At 34.6% G+C, this 19,483-nt stretch overlaps 1 protein-coding gene and 1 non-coding gene across 4 annotated transcripts in view; both read right to left on the bottom strand.

The window, feature by feature from the left end:
- LOC123690872 (protein bunched, class 2/F/G isoform-like) overlaps positions 1-19,483 on the bottom strand; it is a 142,632-nt gene that overhangs the window by 82,151 nt on the left and 40,998 nt on the right. Inside the window, exon 2 of one of the 3 annotated variants that reach the window (XM_045634995.1) lies at positions 13,233-13,259. The exons of the other annotated variants lie outside the window; for them this stretch is intronic. Coding sequence (XP_045490951.1) covers positions 13,233-13,259 — 27 coding nt within the window. The remainder of the gene's footprint in view (positions 1-13,232; positions 13,260-19,483) is intronic. 3 annotated transcript variants of the gene reach the window in all.
- Positions 11,942-12,014, bottom strand: Trnak-uuu. The gene has a single exon. It is a non-coding gene; the product is annotated as a tRNA-Lys (tRNA).

Raw genomic sequence — 19,483 nt, 5'->3', positions numbered from 1 at the left:
TCATCGCTATCCAATTTACACACTTATACAAAATTTCAGCTCAATCGGTTACCGGGAAGTGAATCAAAGTTACTTGCTACATTCCAATTAAGTCATCGAGTACAGACAAAAATGCTCATAAAATAAAAACTACTGGGCCTAGCCGAATAAAATTTTTATGGGACCAATTCGACACCATCCTGCATCGAACAAAAAAAGAATCACGTAAATCGGTTCAGAAACCTCGGAGTAATCGGTGTACATACAAAAAAAAAAAAAAAAAAAAAAAAAATATACCGGCCGAATTGATAACCTCCTCCTTTTTTTTGAAGTCGGTTAAAAAACAAACAAGAGCTTTCGTGCCAATGACCCGGCGCCCTCCCACCGCGCCAGCACCTATCCTCCAAAATGACCGCAAAAACATTGTGTACATTATTTCGGTGTGCAATAGCGAAATTAGCACTCCTCTAATAATTCGCGTCTCTGTAAACAGGTATATTCTCGGCTTCAATCTGGTAACACGGCAAATTGTTTACCAACTGCGTGGGGGCTGAAGTTGAGCTTTTTTAAATTAAAAATATTCGAATGTTGTTTGTTTATGGTTCAGGATCAAAATAGTGGATTACACACGTACCTACCGAGTCAAGATTCACTTAATGCTATATAGACAATTAAAGTTTTATAGGTTTTTCTAAGAAAAATCTAACATACCCAAATGCAAGTATCACACATATAGAGGGTAACTTGGATTAACACAAAGGCCGGAAATCCCACAGGAACGGGAACTATGCGGGTTTTTCTTTGACTACGCGGGCGAAGCCGCGGGCGGAAACCTAGTGTATAATACTCGCGTTAAATCATACACTATATAGGTTCAATAAGGGAAGGCCCTCGGTTTTTGTAGTAGGTATTTCATTTTTCTAGCAATTCAGATGTTTACAACGTTTCCATGGAAACCATTGGCAGCTGGCACAGGCGACGTCGTGGGTCGCGACTAGTCAATCGATAAACAGAATTGCGTGACGTCGACGGCCGTTTCTCGAGCGAACGATAACTTGGGTGTACGCTAAACGTGTTATTTTACGTTCCGCATTGCACCAGTTTTTTGAATAGCTCGCTTATCCCGTGGGTTCCTTGCCATTTACGATCGATAATAATAATTAAGCCCCATTTCATTAGCATTTCGATCGAACATTACACGAAGCACCGCCGTCTTGCATACGGGTGTGGAAATAGAGAAACTAGTTCGAGGAACAACAGAAATATCTTAATTTTAAACACCAGTAGATTGCGTAAACAAATGTGCACATTGGCACCAAAAACAAAGAAGCTTTACAGTTTACACTTCTAAAATATAGTGCTAATTCTATAAAGATTTTACGGTCGTAAAAATAATATAAAAGATTCACATATTACCATTTTATAACCGGTAAAGATGGTCAACAAATAATTTCCTTTGATAAGTATGGAAAGTATTATAAACATCGTTATAGCGAGTTTGTTTGGATCGTACGATGACGTCAGCGTTCGAAACGAGCGATGAAATCATTGCTTTAAAATAAAACTCGGGGAGTTATAATAAAAAATTGCACACTATAATATGTTATCATACAGCCGGTGCAAGGACCTCTGATGGCGTCGTGGAATGTTCGAGAACATGCACCTAATCAATATCTTGACAGATGCAAATATAAACGATATGCTTCGCCTTGAATAATGAATAGTTAGGTGCATAAAGGATTATTGAAATGTAAAGGTCACGTCTTATTTTAGCAACTTTATATAAACAGAGGCGGATGTTAAAACTGCAGTAGCGCTGCGATGCTGTGAGAACGTAGCAACATGTAAGATTTCAGCAGGGAACGATATTTATAAATACACTACAACTTTATAAACGGGGTAATTGCTGTTAGACCAAGCTAGATATAGACCAAACATATCCTTCTTTTCACATACAAATTCCATCAAAACGTACACGCATACATGATACATATCAATATGTGTACAAATTAATGGAACGTTAAATGATATATAAACACGCCGTTGCGACCATCCACATGGTGCGTTCCACAAACGCAACATGTCGAACAATCGCACATTCATTGAGCGTCAGATGAAACAAGTGAGCTATCTAGGCTCTTGGCTATCTAGGGCATAACGAACAGGTAAGCGATCATTTCGTCTTGTAATTAATTGGAGCAAGAATCTTTATCTTGGCCCGTAAATATTCGCCGCACGAGATAAACAGATTTAGCGCGCGATTGACAAATATTTGCCGTGTCGAGTGTGTTTGGCAATGTCGCTAGAGATTTATGGTCATAGACAAATTTTAAAATAAAAAATAAAAATATGTTTACTGTAATACGTGCTCTGCACAGAACAGTAAGAACATAATAGAAGTGCGATGTGGGCGTGGCTCACGTGTCACTAGTAAGGTAAGATCACCTAACTCGCTCTCAGTTGTGCGCAGAAAAATATTCGAGTCGGTTGTCAGCTGTCAAACCTTATTTCCATATTTATTCATTATTTAGAGCGTGTTGTTCGGTATTAGAGTGGAAAAATGATAGCAGACGAAATAATATCAGCAATCGAGGCATTTCATACCATCGGTAAGTCTTATTTTAATTTATTTTAAATATATTTTACGTTACAACTTCGCTCGTCATATTTGTCAAAAATTTATAAAAATATTAAGTCAAAATGAACCTTAATCCATAAGAAATAAGTACTAATATAGATTGAACAGCAAACAAGACTTTCTGGAATATTATTGCAATAAACAAACGAATGTTGGATTAGTGATGCATGTGGCGCATATCGACAGTATCGATACTTTAGAAAAGACAAACATTATAAATATTAAATTTTATTCTATTTTTCCTTAGCTTTCATTTGTCCTATTTATTTATAGATTTTCGAAAGAGCCTAATTTAAAAGAGAAATGGATAATAAATGCAACGTGACGAGTTAACTGGATGCCGAACAGCAATAAGCAGTCTAACAAAGGCCACCGATACATCAAACCTACGGCAGTTCCAAGATTTAAAATAATGCGTATTTTCTGTTTGTTTTGTAAATATAGATTTATACTATTCTATTCCGTTTTTTATTTAAATATAATAATATGAAAAGACGTACTTAGTAGTAATAAACATACTCCAAAATGTGACACATTATCCTATACTCATATAATAGAAAGAAAAAAAATGCACAAAAATATATTTATTTGTGAATTATCGATAACAAGGCTGACATCCCTTAGAGCATAGCATCAGGTTAATGTCAAGTTAATGTCATTAATTTAGAGTGACACAAATTTCAACCTTATTTCTATGTGTTGAGGTTCAAAGTTATATCTATCGAAAATTAACGCCCTCTGTTGTGGAGTAGCTGAATGTTTTCGAATTTGGAATTTCTGAGCAAAGAGAAACAAAACAGCTAATATACCTAGGGATGTTATACTAAAATAAACCGTAACATAGTGATTTAGGGTACATATTGAAATGCTGAATTTATAACCTTAGTCGGTTTTTACTCAAATTAAGCTGTCCAATCAAAGGCATAGTTTACTTGTAGTGTACTGTATAACTATCGGTTTAAATGTGTGGGTTTGGCGACACTGGTTTTCATACTAATTATGACATTATAGCACTTCTATTATGTTCTTACTGTTCTGTGGTGCTCTGGAATTCATCGCATGACCAATGATCACAAATTCTTTCGAAATATTGTAAGACGGAGGACTAGGTAAAAATGTGTAGAGCAATCAGAAAAACGAGTTACTCTACGGTGGGCAAATCAATGTTTAATTGACTCTAGCGAACTGTTAACAAAGATAAAACAATCTTTACCAATATTGGTGAAGTTTTATACAATGTTCGTGTATAGAACACTAGCTTCCGCCCACGACTTTGTACGTGCATCCCCGTTTTTCCTCGTTCCCGCAAGAATTCCGGGAAATCCTTTCTTAGCGGATGCCTATGTCCTAACATCTACTTGGTTTTCAAATTTCAGCCCGATACGTCCAGTGGTTTGGGCTGTGCGTTGATAGATCACTATATCAGTCACCTTTGAGTTTTATATCTTTCTTCTTAATATATATAAATATCGTGTCACAATGTTTGTCCTCAATGGACTCCTAAACCACTTAACCGATTATAATAAAATTCGCACACCGTGTGCAGTTCGATCCAACTTGAGAGATAGGATAGGTTTTATCCCGGAAATCCCTCGGGAACGGGAACTATGCGGGTTTTTCTTTGAAAACGTGGGCGAAGCCGCGGGCGGAAAGCTAGTAGGTATCTAGATTAGATATTCAATTCAAAACCTTCCAGAAACGATATCATTCAACATTCCCGCTTTTGCTTTACATTGCTCATAAATAATACGACTATTACATAAGATTGCCCCCATTTTACGAAATGGTAACTTAATGAAATCCTCTCACGCACACGGCACACTCTATCACAACATACAGTAAAACTTTTCTCACCAGCTTTGTTTTGAATATCTTTATAACATCATAAGCTTATCGCGTTAGATATATAGTGGTTTTATGGAGCGAATAAAAAACTCAAAGAACGATCGCAATCTGTTTATTTGGCATAAATTAAGCAACGGTCACACCATCGAATCGAGGCAGTACAAAAAGTTTGTAATGGAAATATTTTCGATTTTTGTTTTATATTGTTATTTGTTTGTTCTTCAATGCTCATATTAATAACCCGAAGGTCTCTGTTTGTTACGCTTTTATGGCTAAACCACTAGACCGATTTGGATGATAATCGTAAAGAAAATTGCTCATAACCTAGGGTCAAAAAATACGCCGTTTCTTAATCAACTTATAGACACAGAATACTTAATAGTAGCTAATGTCCTAGTGTTGATTTCAGCGGGGAACAGCTAGCAATAGCTAGCGGTACAAAATGATTACACTCGTTGTATTTTATGTATCGTAAATACAACTTTCAGGGAGTAAAATTATCCTGGGCATAAGATAGAATACTTTTTATCCCGGAAAAATACGTAGAAAAAAAGTTTTAATTTTTCTTAATTTTTCCGCGCGGGCGGAGTCGCGGGCGGAAGCTAGTAGGGAATAAAATATATATTTTCAACTATATCCAATCAACTTACAGTTCAGCAACCCCAGTCACGTTGTCGGCTATATAAACGATACCTTATACACGTGCTTATAAACAAGTTATGTTAATTAGTACCGAAGGATGTATCTAACAGAGTGATTTCTCATAGGTTCAATCGTTTCCGATACATACATAATTATTTTTATTCTAGTTTTTTATTGGTTACTCATCAGTTTAAAATTACGATATTAATAGCTACACCTGGACAGCGGGATTAATCATTTCTTGTAATTTTGTAATTGCTAGTCAGAATGACATCAAAAAAATATTAAAAATCATTTCAAATAATTGTTACCATGAATTCCATTTCAATTCTCACTACTATTACAATGCGTTTAATAATAAAAATAAAAAAAACCGCTATAACTGTTTAATGAATACCTATCTACCATAACAAAACATAACAATTTACAATTATGTCAAATCAACATTCACTAATCGGCGCAATGACATAATTTATTTTTCCTCGTTCATGACAATTATAATTGTACATAATATTTATATCGCATTATGCATTGCGCACGATCACGTGGTGTTATACCACCGTATCGGGGAGGTGGTTGAATGCAAAAGGTCGCTCGAGACGGAGGAAGGACGACGGGTTCTCATTTACGCAACACCATTGTTCGGCTTATATTCTAGCCTATACTATAACATTACTCATTTCTTGCTCCACATTCGCAATGACCAATTAAAGCGGCGATACCATTAATTCATTGCAACCATTCATTTTATATAATTTTCAGAATACAAAGGGCTAACGCGGCCCGCTGATGTCATCGCGCATATAAAGGTATTATGCCGGGTCCAGACTGGTGAAACGTAACATGCAATGTAACATGCAATGAAAGAATTCACCGTCCACATTGCTGCAATGTATCATGAAAGGTAACACACTTTGTAACAATTTCTCATAGTTTGGACGTCTTGCGCGCGCGAATTGTGCATTACACGCGCATGCTACGAGCATTACAAGCCGCGCGCGGAGCGATCCGAAATTTGTCGGTTTTTCGACGAACACAAAGGGGCGCGTAGTGTGCGCAGAGCAGCCAATGTGGACGGTCGTTTGAGAACGCAACGAACATGGAGGACGAGACTGCGTGGAATTTTTGTTTGGTATATTTTGGTTGGTTAATTTATGTTTGGTATTATTAATAATGAAGTACTGATAATCGTCATAGCAAGAACGTGGTCTTCGGACTCCATGCTTCGTGTGATCTACCGGTTTGACGCGCACGAAAAAAACGTGTATGTTCGCGGCAGAATGGCGGAAACAGACGAACGCGGGATGTTCGTAGTGAATGCGCGTTATGAGCGCGCTATGCGTCCACACCAGCAGCGAACATGCAATGAAAGGCAGAATGTTACATTGCATGTTACGTTTCACCAGTCTGGAAACAGGTGCCTTATATGAAAAGGTTGTGACTTGCGGAATCGATTCAGTAATAATTGATTTAAGTCGGCTCGGTTATTGTATAGAAATCGATATACCATTACCAGTACAATGCTAACGTATAAACAACTGCAATGTTATGTATTAAACTGCCGTTTGTTTATCACAACTCCTTTTATGGATATTTTGTATAATGGAGTCGAAACAAAAACACAAAAGAAAAATAAAAAGTAAAAACAACAAAACATTGTGACACCGTAACTGCGGTTTAGCACGGTTTTATTCGATACTGACAATAGGCTTTTTTCATTATTTTACCGCTGTAGAATGACTTTTTATTATTTCAATTTTGCTGTATTTTCAAATGTAAACAATATTCGAGTATCTCAACAAACTCCTCTCCAGATTGTTGAATGGCTCTCGTTTTCCAAACGGTTGGTTGAAAAGTGAAGACGCGTTGTTAAGATGCAAAACACGTTTCCATAGAAATGACCGTGAGATTCTAAGAACAGGTTGATATTCATCTTACGTTAGATAACTCTATGTTTAATATATTCAAACAAAACGCGGTATTTTCCTTAGTTTTTATTATTCGTGTCAATTCAACATCGCTGCATTAATGTTGTTTACATGAATCCGTCATCCAGATAATATTATTTTGCTTCGTAAAATTACTTGAATGACACATGATTGGCACTACAATAATAAAATTTGTTGTTTTTACTTATATTATTCCGTCATATTTATACAATGTCGCCCATGCGCATGTGACCGCCCGTAATATTCTGAACATTCATGAAAAAATATCGAAAATAAACTTCAAAAGGGAGGGTCTATGTATAATATTTTTCATGTTATTCAATTTTTAAGTAGAGTTTGTAGACTTGTTTTTCTATTTTTTGACACATCTTCGAAGTTTATGGGTCGATTTGGATTCTGTTTTATTATTTTCAAAAGCTTATGAGTTATTTTAACAGGTTAATTAACATTTTTATTTTTTACTAAAAATTATCGACTACGAAAAAAAGACGGAATCGAAGTCATTTTTTTCGGTAAAAAATTGTGTATTTATTAAAAAAAAAACTAGTATACGTCCATAAATTATCCCCATATGACTTTTTTAAAAAGGTATGATCTAATCAGACCAAAATTTACCAATCTGATGCAAGCATACACATCATAGCTATTCATGTCTATGCCGTAATTTCAGGCAAAGACTAAGCAAAGACCTATTAAACTCTACTCGCTACTTTAAAAAAAGCGTCACGAAACACAACTTGTCTCTACAGATTGATTTGAATCACGCCCGTCGCGCAGATAAAATCTATTCGCGCATTACAACAGTACCTACTTATGTAGTTAGCTACCTATGTAGGTACCTACAATTCTACACAAGCCACGGACAATATGATTGCATATTACTGGTCGGTATCAATCAAAATAATCACAGCAATTCGTATTTGACACGCAACCGTGCGTTTGCGATGCTAAGTGGACGATATTTCGCAAACTGGATCAAAACGCATATAAGAACCAATATCCACTTGAGCTGTGTATTAATTTCAAAGTTTGAGCTGTGTATGGGAACATCCATTTGTCTAATCACCTAATGGAGTAATAGAAAGGTAGATTTGTAATGACTAATGACATACGAATATATCGCGCTCTAACAAATAATATATTACAATTGCACAAGAGAATACAAATATTGAATATACTGTCTCATCATTGTTATTTAATTTACTAACTTTTTAATTATAGGCACGTGCAAAGAAAGATCTTTGAAATTGTCATGCTTTCGTTTTAAGAATTTTTGTATTCACAATGTTTCAACTTTCAATAGAAAAATATGTTATTAAAGCCCTGAAATACAGAATATATCCAGACTTATTTGTTCTCATACTAAATATATTCAAATAAAGGAGGAGGTTATCAATTGGACCCGTATACATTTATTTATTTTACATACATCAATTTCGCCGTGATTGTTATTTTGTTTGATGCGGAATAGTTTTGTATTACAATAATTAATTATGTATAAACAATATCACCAGTGTACACGGTCTCTAACCGTCGCCAGCCGCGCGTGCGCAGATTGACAGCTGAGCGGGTAGGCTTTGTAATAATACTTTATAAGATAAATATAACAGGTCACCTAGCGTAATAAGTCACACATATATATTATATATTATATCAATGTTACGTTATTCGTATCGGTCCGTTGCAATCATTAATTAACTGGAATTCTTTTGAAAATTACACGATTAATGGTAAATGAATACGCTTTTTAATTTTGTTGAATTATATCATGTCGTACGCAACATTAACTTATATGTATCTTTGTTGAAATAATAGTTTAATTAGACACAAAACCTCCAACAATAAACAAAAATGAAACATTAATTATTATTGACCGCTTACATTTTCTAATTACCGTATTAGTTTCAGCGTAAAAAATGCAGCCTAAAAAAAATCAACAAAGAATATTTAGAAAGTGGTTAAGTAAAATTTTATAGTGTGATAAAAATGTTAAACGGTGATTATCTTAATGAGATTCATATATCCTTCAACACTCGCTATAAAATCGTCTAATTAAGGCGATACCTGATTATTTAACTACCTAATAAATTGTATGAATATTTTTAGTCTCGTTAAATAATAAAGAATACGAGAACAGGCGAAATACATGAATTTAAACAAAAGGGATTTTTAGATGTGTATGTTATATTCATAATTAAACATAATTCATTTATTAAAGCATTATAAAAAAAACATCAATCGAAATTCTGGGTGTTTTCTGTAAATAGTAGTTCCCATACTTAAACGTAAAACTATTCCAGTAAAACCGTTCCATAGTACCTCGCATTATTGTGATACCGATTAAGATATGCAAAAGCATAATTGCTGGGCACATATTGTTCGAAGTATCTAACAGTGATCTAATCTAACACGGCCGTACAATTGTCCGCTGTTTACTATAAACCCTTGTAGATACAGTTTTACAATGGCATAGTGAATTGGTACATACTATTATGTTCAGGGATGTACGCAGGTAACTAAGGTACCTGGGGCAAATAACAAAATAGGGCCCCTCGTAGAACAACGAAAAAAAACAAGTCCACAACCATTGAGATACACATATGGAGACGACACCGCCTACATCACTTATGTTCCGCTCAACATACGCCATATGGCGTAACTGCACGCTCATTTTTTATTTGTTTTAAAGTGAAACGCATCAAATATGCCTTCGTGTGTGTTACGATATTGCACAAATAATACAAATAATACGGAAAAGTGCAAAGGAATTACTTTCATCGGTAAGTACCTAACTAGATAATAATTTTTAAAACTTAGTTAGAGCAAAAAAATGGCGCACAGATTTTGTTCGTGGTGTCTCCTCCATACGAAGTAATATTATCTCAATGTCCGCAACCTGCCATGTTGATTCCCAAAATGGGAAACACGTGCGAAGTTCAGTTCGATCGAGACTTTCTGCTAGAGCCCGTTTTGTCTCTAGGGCTCTGGGGTATTGCCTCTACTATTTATTGCCTCTGAGTAGCTACGTCACTGATTACAGTCCATAATTCACGCGAGCACATAGAGGCATATCTCGCTCTTTATAAAGGGATGAAAGCGAGGTCAACTACACCGTATACGCTAAATAGGTAACAATTAATTTCTCGTACACCGCCTTATGCCGCTGCAATTGCAACGGCTATAATTCCCTTTTAGGCACTTTTGTGACTCCAATTTGTAGAATTAATTTGTGATTGTGTGAATGTGAGGCCAAATTCTATATGCATTTCGCTTTCGATTATTGCTTGCAAAATACGCCGAGTTTGGATAAGTTACGGACATCTCTATGTACCTATTCTCTTCAAGGCATATATTTTCACCACATGAAATGTATTAGGTAGTTATCCCAAAAGAGCCGTACTAATCTTCAATAATATGAAAACGTTTGGCTAAGATGATAGATATCGAAGCCGTAAAATATTAATTAGTACCTATCTATGATTTTAAACCCTAGATATAAATTATCAACGCTCAATAAATTAATATTCCCGGTTTCAGCACTGTGTGGTAAACGAGAAGCACTTGAAGAGCAGTTATTTTTGTTTGCAACTCTCATCCTCGTGGAAGCATCACGCCACACATCGCTAAACAATTACCTCCCACATGCTTCTAAGCAGAAATCGTATGCGGGCTCTTATGTAGGTATGCACAAAACCCCTATATTTTTTTCTGTATATTTTAAACATAAATTATCGTAGAAAAGTTCAAGTAAATTACTTCATAATACATTTTAAGCATTATTATTATTACTAGCAAGAAATTTTAGATGTGTAAATTATGAGGAAACGAAACCGCTTATATCGCAGGTAATTCCAAAGTGCGTTAAATAGTTTAATTACATATTTATATAACAATTTTCTTCAATCTAAATTAATAATCTACATGATACATCAAAGTGGCACAGTATACAGCACACCAACTTGTTATAAAATAGCACAAACATTTTGTATTCTGTAATACAGATAAAAATGTGAAGCAATCAAAACGTTGCGTAAACGCACGCACAGTTTGCGATAAGTCCGGGATAAAACACGAAATTATTGTGAGACCCACTTTTTATTTTGCTATCTTGCAAACTACCTAATATTATGCATGTTTTTCACGAATACATACATAATATATAATATCGAAATGAAACGCATATATATTATTATGAAATGTCTTTACAATGGAAAAATAGAATAATGATTGCAAATCGAACAACTAACGCCATCTATCGATAAACTGGCGCAATATTGCGACACTAGCACAAATTTATCCATTGATTACAGCGCCATCTGGAGGATATGAGAAGTATTAAGTTGCATGGTTTGGAACGAATGAAGTCGTGTTTGCGATGTTTATTATCGACACTAGGTGGCGCTGTTCACGAAAATTGTTACGGAACAATTTATAAAATTATACAGCTATACAGATCATTACAGATTTAGAAAACAAGTAAGCTTTAAAACAGGACAATGTAAAACGTAAACTATTATAAAACAAAATACAAACAATCAATTATTTATAAGAAGATTTTACAATTCAAATTAAAAATGTTTCCGCCTTTTATGATACCTTAGTGTTTTTCTTTTTTGTCATAATATCACTTGGTTCGGTCAAATTCTAAAATTGGGATGAATAAAAATTAAAAAATATTCTTAACTGTTGTATTTGAATTACATAATGTTGAATTGATTTAAGATTTATCTTCCGTATCATAATTGAAAAAAATATAAAAATATTACAGTATGAATGTCATAATATGATAGAAAAAAAAAATTCTTTAAACAAGCCCAAGAGTCCAGGGGTTAAACATTTATATGATTTCAAAATTATTTCAATAAATGAAAAATAAAAACAAAAAAAACGCCCGAACAGGGACTTGAACCCTGGACCCTTGGATTAAAAGTCCAATGCTCTACCGACTGAGCTATCCGGGCCGATGAAGACACTGCTAAAAGTCTTCTATACTTATAGCCACTTTGCATTTAATTTAAAGAAACTTGAATCAATCTTGTATGTTTAATGTTTATTTTTTTTTAATTATTTTGTTTCAAATAGCAATAGTATTCAACGAATGGATTCTTGTTTTTTTTTTTTTTTTTTTAATTATACCTATCTGTAAGTTTCTTGAATAAAATTCAAGATATAAGCCCATTATATTATATTGTTATGATTATGGTTAGTTACATATTCTATTGCAGTGTTTACACAGTTTTTTTTTGTGTTTCATAATAATTTTTAAATGCCATGAAAATATGTTTTGTCTGTAACAACTAACGCCATCTATGACAGCTTCAGTGAATCACTGTGTCTGCCTTTTGCTTACGCTCGCTACCGCTAGATGGCGAGACGAGCGCAAAATGTAAAAACGAAATATATAATTTATTATTAGTACTTTAGTATTAGAAGAAAAAAACAACAAAAGAAGTAGTTGATGAACAAAGAAAATAAATTGTTGTTATGTATTAAATTAATTAAGTCGTTTATAAAATTATAAACGTGTGTTATTGTATTATTAGAATGGTGAGCCTTGCCATCGCATAATGTAGAACTTCAGACCCTGTTGGTTGTCTGCTGCTCCTTGGCGGGAAATTCAATAGAATTCTCTAACACCATGGCAATGGAAAAATAAATACACCTAGTTAATTAATATCCAACCTCAATACACATAACTACACTATGTATTAGTAAGATCCTACCTAATAAGTACGTTTCATTTGAACTGAAACAACTGCCTATGCCTGGAAAAATCCTTAATTGGTACGTGAGCTAAAAGCGTAATTGTGTCAAAATATTGTTAACTAAAGTGACGCTTATTGACGAATCACGATACCGCCTGAATGCAGTAAAAAATTACGAACAGGTGCCAAAAATAGATCCGGATTGCTGAACAAATAAAAGCTCTATGAATACGTTTATACAATTCTTGACAATACTCTGCGATTTTTTTGCATAGTTTCTTAATGATTGTCGCGTTTTATTTAGATGAATACGGAAAGCAATTAGTATTAATCGAGTGAAATTTGCTCTTCTTTCCAGACTATTTTAACTCTGATATACATTGGCTTGTTTATATTTCTTTGCTATTAAAAAAATAAAGTTAGTGATGGGCAAATATTCGTCAAAGAGCGTCACTTTACGGTCATTCGACTCACAGTGCTGGCTGTAGACTGTCATGGTACCTGCAACAAGAACAACATTTGGTTAGATGTTTACTGCACACGTATTATTTCACTTGGAATATCAATTAGCACAATTTGCACCCTAATAAGTTTCCATTTCGGTTTGATTGTTCGCAAATTACTGTATGTTTATTGTTTTAATGATGTTCCATTTTGTAGTTTAATGTTGAAATGGATAATTTCCAATCTTATTTGTAATGATATTATGCATTATGATTGTCATAGTCATTGTATAGTCACAGAAATTTCAACAATACTGATTAATCAAAACATGGACAATGGACACATAATATTTAAAAACTTTTTGAAAGAATATAAATCGTGACTTATTTGTATCTGGTTCACGCCTCCCTAAAGGATAAATCTTACCGTTTGTATTATTATATGACAATTCAGACATGAAAAGCGCATTAACTTTTTACGTAATAAATAACTGCTTGTAACTTAACGCTGTATGCTATTGTGGATATGTCGTGGCCATATCGTAGATTTTGCTCATTTCATGATATGATCGATCATTTCGTGAAATGATTTTAAAGCATTTCATTAATTCTTAAAATATTCTGAATTTTTTAAATATTTTATGGACTCTCTATATTTTATACGATCTGGCCAAATGTGGATGACCAAATCGAGAAACGTTGACGATTTAACGATCTACCCTAGCAATAGGGCAAGCGACACACTTGATGGTAGGTGATAGACGCCGCCCATGACGACCACAACGTTGGGAACACTGCGATCGCATTGCCGGTTTTAAGGTGGAAGTTGGTGTTTTAGGAAGGTGTAGGCTCTTTGCTTGAAGGTTCCCATGTCGTATTTGATCTGATCAAACTATGTTGGCCATTTCATGAAATGCGACCATTTCGTGAAATGATCAATCATTTCATGAAATGAGCAAATCTACGATATGGCCACGACAGATATATACCAAACAACATCAATTGTTAATGGTATAAACGTCTACCACCAAGATTCCAGTTTTAAGGAAGGGTAGGTTCTCTTACTCTGACTGAAAAAAATACTATTATAAAAAAAGTTTATAAAGCATAGCTTTTGTCCTTTACCACGTCTGCGTCTCCAATAATCTATGTCACATCGAAACCCTACAACTTAATTAACCGTAACAGAGTTTGCAGTTTAATTTAATTACCTATCACAGTGCAACTTGTTGTTTTTTTTTTTAAAGTTACGGGAATTAATAAAAAATAACAATCATTTTGTAAACACGTTTTTTTTTATTTTTATCTTTTTATCCGAGCTAATCCCATTATGTTCTTTAATATGATTAGAAAATTATTATTTAAATTTTAAGCCTTGGTTTATTGTTGACGGAACATGATGTTTAAATTAAGTTTAATTACGTAACCATTGTGACTGTTTTGTAAATTAAATCAAATTTCTGCATATTCAAATATATATATTTTAATGAACCTACATTTAGTAAACTTACGGTGGTGAATGCAAATACGATATAGGTAGGTATACCTACTATAAGAAAAACAATTTAAATATTTACTCATGAGATTTCTCAAATATTAGACAATTCGTTCAATATCCATCGCGTTCAAGCAAAAGTGAACGCTGAAATCAAATAAAATCCAATAACATTTATTTATACCCACACCATTATTGAAAGTTTTATTCCACTTGGAACTAATCTACTTTCGGATCTAGATGAAAAATCCAACACTCGGTAAGCTCTCAAAATATCAAAGTTTTACAGCGGGCCAATTTTACAAAACTCCTAGCATTCTTATATTCATTGAAAAAAGGTTGAAGGCACACGATGAAGTCTTATTTACTTAGGTAATTAAATTACTGAATCACAAAAATCCAATAGGTTTTTTTTTGTGGAAACCGAACAGGTTTTTCACAATGGAACGGCTTTCAATAGGTACTTAGTACCTACTATGGTATTTATTTATAAGAAGTACCTATAATAAGTTCAGAAAACGGTAGATAGGTAGGTACCTACCTATTTTTAACCGACTTCAAAAAAAAAAGGAGAAGGAAAAGAAAGGAGAAAAAATTCGATGCGGGATGGTGTCGAATTGGTCCCATAAAAATGTTATTCGGATTTTCCCAGTAGTTTTTATTTTATGAGCATTTTTGTCTGTATTTGTAAATGTTGCAAGTGCAAGTTTGAAGTCGGTTGTTTTTAACGCAGTTATTTACTTGTTCTAAATATAAAAATTATAATTACTTAAACGGTAAAATTTAGTAACAATTACCTACCATTTCAAATACTAGATTTTTCATGATATATTCAAACGCAGTCTAAATATAATGAAGTAATTAGTGAAGTGCGTCGAAATCTAGGTTGAGCTGGCTAAGACTAGACGCGACTGAGTAAGAGGCTCATAAACCGCTCTCCATTTATTGAATACACTCAATATAATATTACAGGTTTCATTAACGATAACTATTATAGCTTATTTTTGTTTTATTAATATTTCCCATCTATACTAATACCTATATAAAGCCTTTATAAAAATCATTGGAAATCGCATCACACGAGATCTGGATAAACAACAGCCTCCAGAACAAGCAGGATTTCGCGGTGGACTCTCCACTACAGACCATCTTCATTCGATTAACCAAATTTTAGAAAAAAGCCATGAATTCAACCTCCCCCTTTACCTGGCCTTCATTGATTATTCAAAAGCATTCGATAGTCTGAAACACAATGCCATATTCACAGCCCTCAAAGAACAAAATATAGAACCGACATACATCCACCTTATACAAAATATCTATAGTACCAGTACAGCTTCTGTAAAAATTAATAGCAATGGCCCATCCTTCCGAATAACAAAAGGAGTCAAACAAGGTGACCCATTATCTCCAAAACTCTTCAATGCTACCTTGGAAGAAGTATTTAGAAGCTTGGCAGCTCGATGGCAGAACAAAGGTTTTAAAATCGGTGAGCATCGATTAACAAACCTTCGCTTTGCTGATGATATTGTTCTCTTTTCCTCCACAGCCTCTGAGCTACAAACAATGCTCGAAGACCTGAGTGATGCAAGCCTCAGGGTCGGTCTTCAGATGAACATGACCAAAACAAAGCTTATGACTAACAGCACCAAAACCACCATCGTTGTCGAGGGTGGGTCGGTTGCATATGTCGATGAGTATACTTACCTTGGCCAAATAGTTTCTTTTCAAGCAAGGCAGGATCAAGAAGTTGCCAAACGCATTGAAAACGCTTGGAGAAGCTTTTGGTCGATGAAAGAGCTGATGAAAGGAGACTTGCCTCTTTCACTAAAACGAAGGCTCATGGACATGTGCATCTTGCCCATCCTCACCTACGGTGCACAGACTTGGTCATTGACTGATCGCCAAAAGTCCGCACTTGGGGTTTGCCAAAGATCAATGGAGCGCAGCATTTTGGGCGTAAAGCTTTCTGATCGTATTCAAAATAAAACGCTACGCTCAAAAACACAGATTGTCGACGTAGCCCATAAAGCTGCCGAGCTCAAATGGAACTGGGCTGGACATGTTTGCCGAATGTCCGAAGAGTTGTGGGCAAAAATCACCACTATGTGGATCCCCGACAATGGGAAAAGGCTGCGTGGAAGGCCCAAAATCAGATGGCGCGACGAACTGGACTCTCATTGCAAGGAATGGACTAAAATTGCTCACAATAGGAAAACGTGGATGAAGGGAAGAGAGGCCTTTGCCCAGCAGTGGGACAGCCATGGCTGAATAATAATACTAATATTATAAAGCTGAAGATTTCGTTTGTTTGTTTGAACGCGCTAATCTCAGGAACAACTGGTCTGATTTGAAAATTAGTTCAGTGTAAGATAACCCATTCATTGAGGAAGACTATATAATATCATCACTAAGACCAACAGGAGTGGAACACTGCGGGTAAAACCGCAGTGCACAGCTAGTGTCTAATAAGTCCATTATTTTTGTACCTACAATAGGTCAATGAACTTATCATCAATATCAATGAAATAAATATGTTCCAACTCCTCTTTCAGTTCCGTTTATGTGTAATACCTGAAATGTTGCTTTATTAAAAATATAATATCAAACACTATTAATATTGACGTCATAAAAAATACACGATGTAACTTATATTTTTAATACCTATATAAAACATCCTATGATATATCTGAACTGCGATGCTGTAAAAATAACAATGCATTTTCTGATACACTGCATTTAATCTCGATATCGCTGAATAGTTCTATCTCTACTCTTTTGAAGCTATTACAACATGTATACGTATTGAAGATAAAAACAGTTTAGTAATTTTGATGAAAATTAGACTTGTCATTTTTAAGCTATTGCTAGCGTTTAGCTACTATTATGTATTCTGTGCTATTGCATAGCTTCTATCGCGATTCGCGGGCCTTGAGCGCGGGAACCGAATCGAGAAATTCCGTAACGAATAAACCTCACGCTCCCCACTCCGACGGGCGGAAGTGTGGCTTGAAGGCATAGCATGCAATAGCTTTACCGCGGCAGTCCCCGAGTACCACACGTAGTTTTCAATAATTGAAATTACCTACATGAATTTCATTTTATTTTACGACTTATGATTTTCATAGAACCTATCTATTATTCTAATATAATTTTTCATCTATAACTGCAGGAGTTGTTTAAAAAAAAAACAAAAACATTCACATACTTGTCTGATTAGTTTATTAATTATTTGTTATCAGACAAATTGAAACGACGTTTTCCTTTAACGCCTTTTAATGTTTTACATTATAGTTATTTATAGGATACTGGTTAAAATAGAAATAATATCCTTATTATTTATTACATATATTCTTTAGTTCATTACAAACTAATAAACTTTGAGTATGAACAAAGAATCGAAACTAATATTATGCATAATGTATAATCAAGTAGGTAGGTACAAGGTACAATATATATATGTATCTATTATCAATTAATTATTATTAGCAACATTAGTTAATTAATGTTAGTATAGATTAAGATCTCGTCTGAGACTGCACTACCTACACCCACTTTCAACGTACCTAGTACCTACCTATGTAACAATTTAAATAAATTACTCAATTATTTTATATTTATTTATAAAGATTCTTTAGATGGGACACTCATTGTAGGTATTAATTATCACGTGAGTCTTATTTTTTATTAATCTTTAAATCAAATAATACATTAGCTTTTGTAATATTGACATAATAATTACGTATCGCGTTATCCAATAGCAATTTCGCAAAACAGCGCTCAAATAAAAAAGCTGCACCCAATCTATAAAGCATATAATAATTTCATTATGCAAGTTACGTGTTACTATACACCACACGATCAATGAACTGTGCGATGTTAAATCATTTGCAAACGGGGTATAGATGCATTTAGGCTCGGCGCAAACGGGCCACCGACCACCGCCACCGGTGGCCAGCGACAGCCACTTGACATATTTTGCACACCTCGGAGAGGTAGTGCTCTAATGTCACCGAATCAAAAAAATCACGGTCCACTCATCATAAATAATTTCCACCAACTTTATATAGCATTTTCATATATTTTGTCGCGGACACCGGTGACCGGCCGTTGGCTACCGCTCGCTACAAAGTGGCCGCGACAAAATATATGCAAAAATGTTTCAAGTTGCTGTCGCTGGCCACCAGTGGCTGTGATCGGTGGCCCGTTTGCGCCAAGCCTTACAATTAACAATCGCTAGCCATTATCAGTGCAATTATAAACTTATTATTTTATGAATGGCAGTCGGCCGCCGATGGCGATACGAGTGAACGACCCGTAGTTAATGTCAATACCTAAGATATATTGCTAGATTTCTATCTTACGACCCGCGAGCATCCTACGTACTTCAAATGTAATAGATTGCACTTGTATAGAGATGGGATTGGATGGGATTCACTCGTGACAAGTTCACGTTGAAAAGGTACCAATGTATCTCTAAATAAGACGTATTAACTATAGGATTAGAAATCTGTTAAAACTAATCCGAAATGAAACTAAATTTGAATCAACAGTGAATTTTCTTATAATATGATTCCATAATAATGTAAATAGAAAGTAAGAGAGACAAATAAATATTAAACGAGGAATTTAATTTATATTAATATGTAACGGGTCTATTAAGACATTACATACCGCAGGTATAATTGCTTAAAATCGTAATTTACACAATATTTATTTCATTTAATTCAGTTCACTCACATTTTACGTAATAAATAAACAGGCATAAGATTAAATAAATTCAAATT

This window comes from Colias croceus, chromosome 1 (genome assembly GCF_905220415.1).
Source record: "Colias croceus chromosome 1, ilColCroc2.1".
NCBI classification, from domain to species: Eukaryota; Metazoa; Arthropoda; class Insecta; order Lepidoptera; family Pieridae; genus Colias; species Colias croceus.
This window is presented reverse-complemented; position numbering and strand designations above follow the sequence as displayed.